Raw genomic sequence first — 12,934 nt, forward strand, 5'->3', positions numbered from 1 at the left:
TCTAGACAATAATATTTGGCTAAGAAAAGGCTTCACTCAGGAGGGGTTTGATTATAGCCTTAACTAACCTCTCCACAAACACAGGTTTTTCTTACGTCTGACAAAATAATATAAGAGCAGTTTGATGAATAAGTATTTGTTGTCTAACCCCCAGCTTAATATGTTTACTCCTGAATAAAACACTTGTGTATAATTTTGTATTTTATTTTATTTTATTTTTTTAGAGCCCAGATCAATTTATTTGAATGCAAATATCGTATATGCACAGACTAGGATATGCACAGATAGCCCGGAGTTAATGCTCACTAATCATACTTTTGACCTGTGATGGGCTGTGGATCACTGAGGGTCCCTGTTAGTCAAGTGACCACCACTGGGATTTTTTTATGTACCAGGGGTCACTGCTTCAGGAGGTGACTTGTGTGCTTGTCCCGCATGGGAATGCTCCTAGTCTCAGTGGAACGAACAGAGCCGGGGCCTGATTGACTGCTGCCTACCTTAATAGCACCAGGCAAGGCTGCCACACCACCCCTGAACATCCACACTGTGCACTGTGCAATTTCAACACTGTGTCCACAGACGCCCCGTTAACTCAACGTACCCGTACATGGTGTCATGCATTGTTTATTTATTTGATCATATATTTTATTTTACTACTTTCTCTTTCAGGTTATTCATACTGGTAGCTTATAGAGAGAGTATTATAGAATGTAACTTTTCCTTTTCAGTCTTTCCTATGAAATTTCCATGACAGTTTTTCCATGCTGCATGGTGGTTTTTCTCACTTTTTCTTGCCAGTTTTAATTGGAGGGTTTGGAGGCGGGGGGAGCCTTCTTGCTTTACTATCCTTAACCTTCAGCATGTAGAGTTATATCTCGTAGTCATGGTCTACTCTATAACAAACAGCCTCGAAAGGACCATAAGGTCTGTTGCTGGTTGCTTTCCTTTGTACTCCTTTGTAATTTATTGTCAATATCACCAACACCCACACCCCTTTTTCCATCTGATGATGGGGTAAGATAGGATTCAGAGAGCAAAAGAACTTGATAAGATAAACTGAACTAATTAAATGTCTGCTGTATTAAATAACCCTCACTGACTCCACAATTAAGCCCCCATAAAAGTGCCACCACCCCACAGGCAAAAACATCCACACCTACTGTACTGAAGGGATTAAAAAGGATGGGCTGGCTCTTGACATATGAGTGGGAAGGCAGAAAAGAAGAGGTATCAAGAGTGCATCTACTGAAAGAGGCTATACATCCAGTCAATCAAAACACTGTACTGTATAGGAATGCTTGTATCTTGAATTTTAGGCATACGTTTATACAATCTGAAGCTAAACGTGCTCCCCAACTTACTAATTCAACTGGAACCGAGAACTGGTTTGTAATTCACTTGTTAACAAGTCAAAAATCACTAATACTTGAATTAAAATGTAGGAAGGTTCATAAATTACATATTCCTATTCTTCTTCATTATAGCAACTGCTCCACCAGCATAACCAGTGTCTATACCCTGTATAATTTTCTACTTCTCATAAACCTTTTCACTTTTTTAAGAGTCTGTTTCCTCACGTCCAGAGACTGGAGATGGAGAGTGAGAGCCTGATAAGGAGAATGTATGTGAGTGAGGTGGAGAGGGGGAGAGGGAGGGGGAAGCAAGGATGAGATGGAAGGATGGAATGGAGAGGTATGTGAGAGAGAGAGAGAGAGGGGTGTGAGCTGGGAGCAGGACAGTGAAATGGCGGGGAACAGGGTGACATGGAGGCAATTTGTTTGTGGCCACCCCTTACGGGATTAAAGCGTCTGACATTAGATAGATAGAACCTTACATATCTGAGTTCTTCACACCAACAAATTGAGCCATCCCTGTAACACATGAGAAAGGAAAATGCAATTTATGGGCCTCCTTGTTTTACAAATCACTGGTGAACACCATGACCGTGGGTAGAAACTGAAATACCATTGTTGTACCCATGGCTTTATGTAACCTGATAATAAATACCTTTTCACTTTCTCAAGTACTGTACAGTACACAGTAATTTTAGGGATCACTAATATATATATATATATATATATATATATATATATATATATATATATATATATATATATATATACAGTACACACAAAAGGTTGTAACTTGGAAGTTAATAAAATACGGGAACAAATATACTTATTAGCTACACTCATCAATTTAAATTTGCTGTATGGCAATTATCATAGTTCATCTGCTTTCATCTGACAGAACAGGGCTACTCTAACAACAAAAATACTAAGCTGTGGTTGCATGAAATTCAATGAGCTTTAGTTACGAGGCAGGTATGACAGTCATTGGATACTAGGGTCTGTCTATTTTATGAAGTGCGTTTAGGCGTTGTCCCTCTTAGGATTTTCCTCGGCCGCCTCTCTGCCAAACGTGTACACCTCTCTGTCTCATGTCAGCTATTTACTACTTCTAAATGAAATTTATTTACAGTATATATATATATATATATATATATATATATATATATTAAATTCTCTTATAAGGCTATATAATGTTATAAATGTTTCTTTTTTTCTAATAATAACAATGACTTTTAATAAATACCACAGCACTTGGCAACATTGGAAAGCAATGTTGCCATGCTTGTAAGGGTAGAATGACCATGTTAATCCAGGTCATTTCCACTCTGGCCGCCACCTGAGATGGATGCTCATACTCCTGCTACTCGCTTTCATGTGCTCCACAGTGGAGAAAAAGAACTTACTTACAAAGTAAATAAGTATTTTTAAGAAGAGAAGGCAAACAGAGGACCTATAATTGTTCCCTCAAAAGCTGTTGATTAGGCCTCCTGGGGAAAACCTCTAAAAAAAAAAAAAAAAAAAAACATGCCTTGACTTTTACCTCAAAGGTGGTGTGGAAAAAGTCGAAATTATAAAGAACAAATAAAACATCATACTTTAAGGAAAGTATCACATTCATAAGAAAAACATAATGTTGACAGACAGACAGTAACAGAGAGAGAGAAAGGAGGGAAAGGGAATGAAGATAAGGGGGATAGGGAGACAGCAAGGGAGGGAGCTTGGAGAGGCCGAAGATAAGGGAGAAAAGGCAAGACGGAGGGAGGGAGGGAGGGAGGGAATGTGATGGAAATTGAATAGGAGCGCAACAAGACAGTCAGGAGGCTTTTCCTTAACCTCAAAGGTGGTGTGGAAAATAAATCGAAATTATAAACCACAAATAAAACACCATAATTTAAGGAGAAAATCACAGTCATAATAAAAAATAATGTTAGAGAGAGAGAGACAGTCAGTCAGGAGGCTTTTCCTCAAATTTTAATAATTCATAAAACCATATAGACTTTTTATAGAAAGAAATCTACAAAAAATTCAATTTCTATATGCAGAGAGAGAGAGAGAGAGAGAGAGAGAGAGAGAGAGAGAGTGGTGTGCTGGGAGGGAGAGTTGTCATCTGCGTCTGTTCTCTAATCCGATTAAGTTGCCCAGTACAAAGTATGGCAACACTGTGGGACGGGGACTCCCCAAGAGGGACAACGCCCAAACGCTCTTCATAAAACAGACGGACCATAGTCAAATTAACCTTCCAATCTGACAACATATGTCCATCAACTGAGCTACAAGGGGACAGGGAGCTCTGTCAAGTAAAAACAAACCAACTACACATTCCACTCGCCTGAATAACATTGCCAGTCTGCACAATCATGGGGTTGCGAGATGGTGGTGCTGCTGATGGGTCCTGAGGCAATACCTGTAGCATGTTGCCCACCTGGATGACCCTGGACCCGTCACTACCCCCACCAGCACCATCCTGCCCCACTCCACCACCCTCACTGCCATCGTATGAGTAGTGCAGCTGATGAACCTGTAAATATGGGAAGATATTTGGATACAAAAAAGAAAAAAAAAGGGGGGGGGGGCATTTTATTCAATTCAACAAGGGTTTACTAGCAAGGTAACATTTATAAGAGGATTTTTCCGTAATTTACCAAGGGTTTACTAGCATGAGAGCATTTTAAAAAATATATATATACTGTATATATAAAGAGACCTTACTGCACAAGTGGGTGTGACTGACCTGGAGTGGGTGGTGGTATGGCCACGGGTATGCTGTATGTGTGGGTGCTGGAGGATCCACCTCCAGGCCATGCTCCTGCATCAGACGTTCATCCAGAGTGAGGCGGCGTGGCGAGTCCTGAGGTGATGATGACGCAGAGGAGTCTCGGGTGCTGCGACCGGTCTGTTCCCGCCTCCCTAATAGCTCTGAGTCACTGATCGTGGAGTCTGCATCTATCTTGATTGCTGCTTCAGGACGACCAGCACCACCGTACTTGTCTGACCCAACCTTGTAGCCTCGCCCTGCCCACCGATCAGACTCTGTCCCGCCTTCCCAGTCACGCTCGCCCCATCTGCGTTCATACCTGTCGTAGTCCTCAGCCCCAGGTGAAGGGGATCTGCGAGGTGATCTCAAGCCTGGGGACCGCCTCAGAGGGGATCGCTGCCCCGGTGACCTCCTAATGGGCGACCTTCTTAAAGGGGACCTCCTCAAGGGAGACCTCCTAACAGGTGATCTTCTTATGGGAGATCTACGACCAGGAGATCTACGAACAGGGGACCTACGACCGGGAGATCTACGAACAGGGGACCTACGACCTGGTGATCTACGACCTGGAGACCTACGTATAGGAGACCTACGAACAGGGGACCTAGAGCTTGGAGACCTCCGAACGGGTGACCTGGAACTTGAGGACCTCCGAACAGGGGACCTAGGACTTAGGGACCTTCGAACAGGGGACCTGGAGCTGGGAGATCTGCGACCAGGAGACCTCCTCTGTGGCGATCGTGGTCCAGGAGATCGTCTGAGAGGGGACCTCCTCAATGGGGACCTAGGTCCAGGAGACCTCCTCAATGGGGACCGTGGTCCAGGAGATCTTCTTACAGGAGATCGGGGTACTGGCGACCTACTGGATGGAGACCGGGGAGGAGGTGACCTACTAGTGCGAGTGGGAGACCTGAGGTGGGAACGAGGTGGGGACCATCTACGGCGAGGTGAATGGTGGTCAGGGCTGCCATATGGTGGGCTGCGCCAGGTGGGGCTGCGACGGTGATGCTGGTCAGGGCTTGGGGGGCTCCTGGGGCGTGGGCTGTGATGTCTCCCCACCCGTCTGCTAGGGCTGTGTGAATCAGGGCTACGGCTTCGTCGGTATTCCTTCCTGGCTCCACGGCCATCGGGGCTGCCATACCCCCGTGGTGGTGGTGGCGAGCTGGCCTGGTCAGGACCATCATGGCTTGAGTAGGCTTGATGAGGGGGTGTGAACTGGGTATGACTGTCCTCTCCTGACCTTTCTGGGGTCCTGGGGCCTTGATGGGAGTGGGACCGACCAGAGGCTGGGGTAGGGCTATGGGGCCGTTCATGATAGCGATCCTCCCGTGGTGGAGGGGGACTGGGGCTGTGATACCTCCGGCCAGGGGATCTTTTCTCTCTCCCCATCCTACCCCCTCCATGACCACGCACTGGAGACCTGGCTGCTCGGAATGATCTGTGTGGGCTGGCAGGCTCTCTGCGCCGGCCACGGTCGGGACTGACTCTAAATCTCCTGTGATCTGGGGACATTCTCCTCCTCCTCTCTGGAGAACGGCGAAGTCCTGGGCGTCGTGGTGACCGGGACCGGGACCGGGACCGCGAGTCTCTGAATCGCCGCGGGGACCTGCTCCTCTTAGGGGACCGACCCCTGGGTGGCGATTTACCACGTCCTGGGGATCGCCCTTTGACTGACATTCTTCTGCTACGTGGAGACCTGGCTCTGTCAGGAGACTGAATTCTGGGTGGGGTGCTACGCCGTGGTGACCTACGGTGTTGGGGGGACCTACTTCTGCGGGAGCTGCGGGATCGGCGGGGTGATGCACCTCGTCTTGCTTGCTCCTTTTCCAGGCCAGCAGATGCAGTAGAGGGGCTCTGTACTCCTCCAGTCTCTTCTTCTTGCTGCTGCTGCTGCTGCTTCTGCTGCTGCTCATTTTCAACCTGTTTCCTCTCCCTCTCTCCCTCCTGTTCCTCCTCCTCTCCCTCTACCTTCCCCTCCACTTCCTGCTGCTGGTGTGTGGGTGGTGATGGCAGGGATGTGGGTGGTGATGGTGACTCTGCTGCCAGTGTGTCAGTGTCATGTATAGGTGTGGGAGGCCCCCTGGCCTCATCTTCATCCTCTTCATGCATGAACCCTGGCAACCGGCCTTTAAGCACTCCCCCTGTTCGGCCACCACCAAGCCTGAAGGTGATGGGGGTTGACCTCACTTCACTCACTGCACCGCTATCACCTCCTCTCTCATCTCGGTCCTCGGTGATCCACTTGGTCTTTTCTGTCCTGATCGTCCTAGGTTTATCCTCAATACCAGGATGATCCTGTGCTATGGTGTCATCAGTTCTCAGCCTGGAGGTGGGGACAGGGATGGATGTGGGGGACAACAGCGTCACTGGAGGCACAACAGTCTCTGGAAGCGCCTCATCTTTGTCATCCTCCACTTCTGATTCTGCCCTATCCTCTTCCTGCACCGTCCCCACCTCACAACTGTCAGACAAGGAGGTGGAGGCACCGGAAGAAGACAGCTGAGGTAGTGACACTGGGACCTTCAGGGTAACAAGAGATGGGGGAGGGACAGACATGGAAACAGAGGGAGGAGGCAAAGACATAGATGAGAATGGAGGCTGAAGAGGTGCTGGAGCACCGGAAAATTGAGGTTTGTGGGTGCCCTCCTTATCTCGTGAGGATGGAGGGACAGCAAGTGGAGCAGTGGGTGTGCGTGAGTGGGGTGGGGGAACAGAGGGCAGTGGTATACCAGATGGGGGCATGGGGATTCTTCTGGGGTCAGGGGGGACTGGAATGGCCTCCAGTCTGGGCGAGGCTGGGGGAGGGCTGGGGGACATGGACATATTGGAGGGGCTGTAGCGCTCTCGTCCAGCATCCTGTGGGGGGTAGGGAATGTCCTCTAAGTTGAATTTGTGTCCTGATCTTCCCCCCACACCAGGGCTGGATGTGCGTCTCCGTGTGTGCCTCCGATCATCGGGGCTGGAGGTGGGACTGAGGTCATAAAAGCCAGAGGTGTCACTGGTGGTGGGGGGGCTGAGGGAGGACGAGTTTCTACCCTCTCCGTCTCTCTCCCACCTCTTTCTCTTCCGCCACCCCTTACCCTCCTCACCTAAATCCTCCTCCTCACTCTCAGAAGACTCCAGATGCTCCTCAAATATCAGCTCTGGGGAGGACTCTGGTGAAGGAGGCTCCACCTCATAGTCACTCTCCTCCTGGACAGCCTCCATTCCTTCCTTACTTTCCTCTTCCTCATCTTCCTGGGAGGAGGGAAGCCTTGGAGGGGTGTAGGAGGGGCTTTCATCACCACTGGCCTCAGAATCTCGCACAAATTCCCTCCCTTGATCCTCTTCATATTGACCCTCCTGACTCACCTCCTCTTCAGACTCCACAATTTCTCGTACAGGTACATTGCTGTCTTCCTCAGATTCAATTTCTTCCACCTTCTGCTCATCACTGCTGCTCTCTTCCTCCTCTTTCACCTCTCTTCTCTCTTCCTTCTCCCTCACCAAATCTCTCCACTCCTCCGCAGCCCTACGGTCATGCTCCCTTTCATCTTTCCTCGTTGCCTCTCTTCCTCTTCTTTCTTGGGCCACATCTCTCCATTCCTCACGTTCTCTCCTCTTTTGTCTCTCCCGATCTTTCCATTCATCCGTTTCATCAGTCTCTCTCCTCTCCTTTTCCTTTTCCCTCCAGGTGTCATAGCCTCTCTCCTTCCACTCAGAATGTGAATACGGCCTTCTAGATCTTCCCTCTTCCAAGTGTCTCTCCCTGCGATATTCCATTTCCCTCCACTCGTCCCTCCTTCTCTCCCAGTTCCCTCCTCTCTCTCCTGGCCTAACTCTTCTCTCCACATTATACCTTTCTTCTTTTTCCTCCTTAATCTTGGACGGGCTTGAAGAAACCTCACTCTCACCTTCCTCTGATGAATCCCTCTCCTCTGTGCTATCTTGGCTCTTTTTCCTCTCCTTTTCCCTTTTCTTCATTTCCTTCTTGGCCTTCTTCTTAGCTTTCTTTTCTGCCTTCTTCTGTTTTCTCTTGGCCTTTTTCAGTTCCTTCTTCCTCTTCTTCTCCAGTTTTTCTTTGGCCTTCCTCGCCTCCTCCTCATCTTCGTCTTCCGGCTCCGTTTTCACTACAACTTCAGCTGGCAAGAAACTCTCCTCATCTTCCTCCCCCCTCCTGTTCCTCTCTTCTCTCCTCCCATACCTCACTTCCTCCTTCAAGCACCTCTCCTCTTTCTTCATGTATTTTTCCTGCCTGGTGTACCGGTGATCATCTTCCTTTAAGGTTCTCTCTTCTCTCTTCGTGTACCTATCCTCTTTCTCATCCACCTTCGTATATCTCCCCTCCCTCCTTACACGGCGTTCATCTGGAGATACTTCCTCCCTCTCTCTCTTTATGCCAGTACGCCCCTCCTCTTCCTCTACGTATATCTCTTCTCTCTTCTCGTGCCTTTCCTCCTCCTCTTCCTCCTCCTCCTCCTCCTCCTCCTCCTCTTCCTCATCCATTTCAAACTGCCTTTCATCACCCTCTGGATAACTTTCTTCTTCCTCCTTCTCGTATCTCCTCTTGTCTTTCCACTGACTTTCATCATCATAGTCAAACCATTTCAATTCCCCAAGTGGTCTTTCCTCAACTACTTCTTTCTCTTCCTCCATCATTCTGCTTACATCACTTTCCTTTTCCTCCACAAATCCTTCCTCCTCCTCCTCCTCCTCCTCCTCCTCCTCCTCCTCCCCCTCCTCCTTTTCCTCTTGATTAGAAAGGTTTCCTCCATCTAGCATCTGCATAAAGGCTTCATACTCCTCAGTTAGTCCATCTGGGTAAGGCTTGTCATCTTCCCTACTGGGTGTTCCTTCAGGTTTTGGTTCTGATAATTCTAAATCAAGCTCCTCTCTTCCTTCTTCCATCTTCTCCTCCTCCTCTTCCTCCTCCTTCTTCTCTTCTTCCACTTCCTCTTTCTTCTTATCTTTATCTTTCCTCTTCCTTTTCGTTTCCTTTTTCTCCCCCTCCCCTTGTAACTCCCCCTCCTCCTCTTCCCCTTTTAACTCCTCCTCCTCTTCTTCCTCCTCCTCCTTCTCCCCCTCCTCCTCCTCATCCTCCACTTCCATCCTGCTTTTTTCATCTGTTTCTTTCTCTTCTTCCTTTTCTGCATTTTCTTGTTTGCAGACCTCCTTGGTGGGTCTGGACACCTTGTCTTGAGTTACAGGGGCTGTCAAATGTTTCACATCAACACCTTCTTCATTGTCAGAGTCCCAGCGTGATTTTGGAGTGGGGATGGTGGCCTCCCGCTGTTCCGTGCTAGTCTTCACCTCCACAGTCTCCTCCTTCAGTTCCCAAGGGTCGGGGTACCAAGGGCGTGACTCAGGGGAGGGTTTTGAGCTACGTGGAGCTTCAAGTGACCTCTTCATGGCCCAGAATGCCTCCAACTGGCTCCACTCTTCAGGTGAACGGATCTTCAGCTCGTAACGTGAGTAATAATGGGCACGATAACGGTTTGGATTGATGGCATACGAGACAGATGGGCGGGCGTTGGTGAAGTGCACCAGTTTGGCCGGGTACTCTCTCTCCTCACCTCCCAGCCCCTTGGCCCTCACGGAGAACATTGTCTTTGGTTCCTCCTTCTCCTGCTTCCGCCGCTCCCTGCTGCCACTCCTGCTCCTCCTCCGCCTCTCTCTGCTGCCACTCCTGCTTCTTCTCCTCCGGTCCCTGCTGCTGCTTCTGCTTCTCCTCCGTCTTAACTGCTGCCTCCTCACCAGCCTCAGGATCTCAAAATCAAACTTCTCACGTTTGAATTCTCGCCATGTTCTGGGCATATGTTTAGGGAGCTTCCTGGGTTCTTCCTTTGATGACTTTCCTTCTCCCTTCTCCTTTTTCTCTCCTGATTCATCCTTTTTTTCCTCCTTATCATCTTTCTCTTTATCCTTCTCCTTGTCTTTGTCCTTGCTTCTATCCTTTTCCTTTTCTGAACTCCTGTCCCTGTCCTTCCTCCTTTCACTTGACTTTTCCTTTTCCTTCTGCCTGGCTTCATATTCCACCAGTCTAACTTTCATGGACTTTCCTTTGTTTTCAAACTTACGCAACTCCTCAGGATTGTCAAGAAGTTTAGCAATATGAGACAGGCCTTCCCCATAAGGGTTCAGGAAGATATTTTTCAGTCCCAGGGCCTCCTTCAGTCTCGACTCCTCATCTCTGATCTGTTCAATAAACGACACCTTTTCCTCCTTCTTTTTCTTCTTGGCAGCACCGGGGGGTTTCTTACCATCCTTTCCCGTCACTCCATCCTCATCCTCCCCTCCCAAGGCAGACTTTGCGGCAGGTTTATTGGTCTTGGCCAGAGAGAAGGCAGGCACTTTAGTGAGTCCTTTCCCTGAGAATGCTTGTAGTCTCTTTTTTGCTTCCTGTTTCCCTAGAAGCTTGGGTAGGGGCTTGGGTGGTGTGGGATCTACCGTTGGTGTAGATGTGGATGTAGTTGGTGTAGGTGTGGTTGTAGTTGTGGGGGTAGACTCAGTGGCAGTGGTGGGTGCTGAGGTTGTGGTAGTAGTAGTGGTGGATGTTGATACAGGAATCACGGGTTTCTGAGCAAGAGAAGGAGGCAGGGGAGGAGGTGCCGGGAGACGCAGGGGTCCAACACCAACGCCTGAGCCATCCTTGTCATCATCGTCAGTTGTCACACGGCTTGGAGAGTACCTGAGGGAAAGTGGAATCCTATGAAAATTGAGATCTTATGGTCAGGAGCAAAAGAGATTCACATCACCTCTTCTTAGCAGTTTATTTTGTATACTGCATCATCACATTCTCATGTAGCCTATGCTGCTGTTTTAATATCAACATGGCCTGCATCAGTAACAAACAAGATACTGTGGCACAATTTGCAGAATAATTAACTAAGGAAAGGTGTTAGGAAACCTCCAAAGCCATCTTAGGACTATGATTCTACAGCAGAGAATATGGCGCTGTGAGCAAGACCCAAATTTCTAAAAGACTACGTAGTTATGATACTGAACATCCGTAACTGTTAGATGTGACCAACCCACACATCACATAACAGTGTATTGTCTGCAATGATGCACTGGGATTGCACATATTCTATCATCACTATATGCATCAGAAATTATGGTAAAAAAAAATTCATGACTTGCCCACAACTCCGTACTCACAGTTTTAATAATTAGTTCTACCTCATTCATGAACCCTCTTGCTGTGATATTCATACAAAAATTTTGTTACTTTTCTCTACTAATTTTAAACAACTCATTCTGCTGAAAGAATCCCTAAACATGATAAAAAATAGGAGAGGGGGGCTTGCCATATTCTTTTCAACAGACAAGCACATGTAGTATACTCAAAACAAAAATCTTAGGATTAGAAAAATAAAAAAATAAAAAAATCCATCTGTCCTCCTACCGGTATACGGTATCCATCATTCAGATCTATTTCTCTGACCTACCCACCACATCTTTCAGTCCCATCATAAGCTGATGACTTGGCACAAGCTTCATTAGTGTAGCTACTTCAAAACACATCATGAAGCAAACCATTTTTTTCCATTTATCATCCAATCCTACGTTGCCCAATGAACAACGTAGAAGCCTGGGGCTAGGCAAGTTGGTCCTGACATTTAAGATGAGAGTGACCAGCCTCACTCCTCCCTGAGTGGATTTATGTGAGCAATAAACCCCAACCACCTCTTGGATATAAACCTTCACTGGCTCAATCTGAATGGAATGCCATAATTACCCACTAAACCACCAGGCACCAAAATATGGTTATATGGTTACCACCCAGGACTGTAAATGGTTTCCCGGTGTACAGGAAACCATTTGGCTTGTCACTCAGTGTAGAGTCACCCACAAGCAGAAGGAAGAGGAAAGAATGATGGAAAGAAAGACAGAAGAGGGACTGTAAAGCCACCCACAATGAAGGAAAGAAAGACACAAGTGGATGGAACGAGAGAAGGATGGAGGAGAGGAAAGGGCAGACAACCGAGAGCAGCACTTAATCGACTGAGTGGATAGTGAGTGCCCCCACCTACCACATCCAGTTTCAAAATTAAATACATTTGAGAAAATTGTGACCAATATGAAACAGAATGTCTATTTCACCAACAAGGACGAACCATCATATTTACCACTCTGGACAGACATGAATCGTAAACAAAACCCTGAACTTACCTTCCCTCACCAACCACTCCTAGACAAATCAAATCAAGTGACACCAAGCTAATGTTTTCTGTAGTCTGGGAAGTAAACCAACAGATAAAAACCGCTAATTACTTCCTAACAGCTTCTGAACTCTGTTGGGAAACAAGAAATCTCAGACGTGTAATATGATGTGCAACAGTGTGAGAAAAATGTTCAAAATCCTTAAATTCACACTGGATACATAAATGTGATAGCTTTTCAATGCAAACAAGGCACATCAATGTAAAGGCCCCTTATAAGCTAAATACTCTCAAAACACACACAAGAACCACCTCTGGCCAATTGAATGAATAACTGACAACATTTTAATCCCTTCAGTCCAATGACATATTTCTTTATTTTTGCTATCTCTAGACAATTTTATTTAAGCTGGGGATGACTTTTTCATACGGAGGGGGCTAATTAGGGCTGTATTTAATGTTTCAAGTTTAAAAAGCTTCTCCTAAGTTTATTAAAATCTTACAAAAAAAAAAAAACTGAAGTAATATGGGTAAAAGCAATACATCCAGATTCCACACAATATTTAGGCCACCTTAAGATAAGATGATAAAATGACTAATATGAGCCATACCTTCCAGCGGTTGGAGGATGTAGGTGGACTCACTGACCACAGATTAGAAACTGATTCAACATACTACATTAGGTT

The 12,934-nt window shown here is 47.0% G+C and overlaps 1 protein-coding gene across 1 annotated transcript in view; it reads right to left on the reverse strand.

Annotated features, from left to right (window-relative positions):
- The window catches only part of LOC145401703 (uncharacterized), a 44,247-nt gene that overhangs the window by 24,670 nt on the left and 6,643 nt on the right, over positions 1 to 12,934 (reverse strand). The window contains exons 3-7 of the mRNA XM_080273885.1: positions 9,148 to 10,774; positions 6,151 to 8,994; positions 4,982 to 6,012; positions 4,084 to 4,771; positions 3,682 to 3,870 (exon numbers count right to left, since the gene is read on the reverse strand). Coding sequence (XP_080130011.1) covers positions 3,682 to 3,870; positions 4,084 to 4,771; positions 4,982 to 6,012; positions 6,151 to 8,994; positions 9,148 to 10,774 — 6,379 coding nt within the window. The remainder of the gene's footprint in view (positions 1 to 3,681; positions 3,871 to 4,083; positions 4,772 to 4,981; positions 6,013 to 6,150; positions 8,995 to 9,147; positions 10,775 to 12,934) is intronic.

The sequence above is a fragment of the Coenobita brevimanus genome, chromosome 56, assembly GCF_032717465.1.
Source record: "Coenobita brevimanus isolate Jiangsu-jjx chromosome 56, ASM3271746v2, whole genome shotgun sequence".
NCBI lineage: Eukaryota > Metazoa > Arthropoda > Malacostraca > Decapoda > Coenobitidae > Coenobita > Coenobita brevimanus.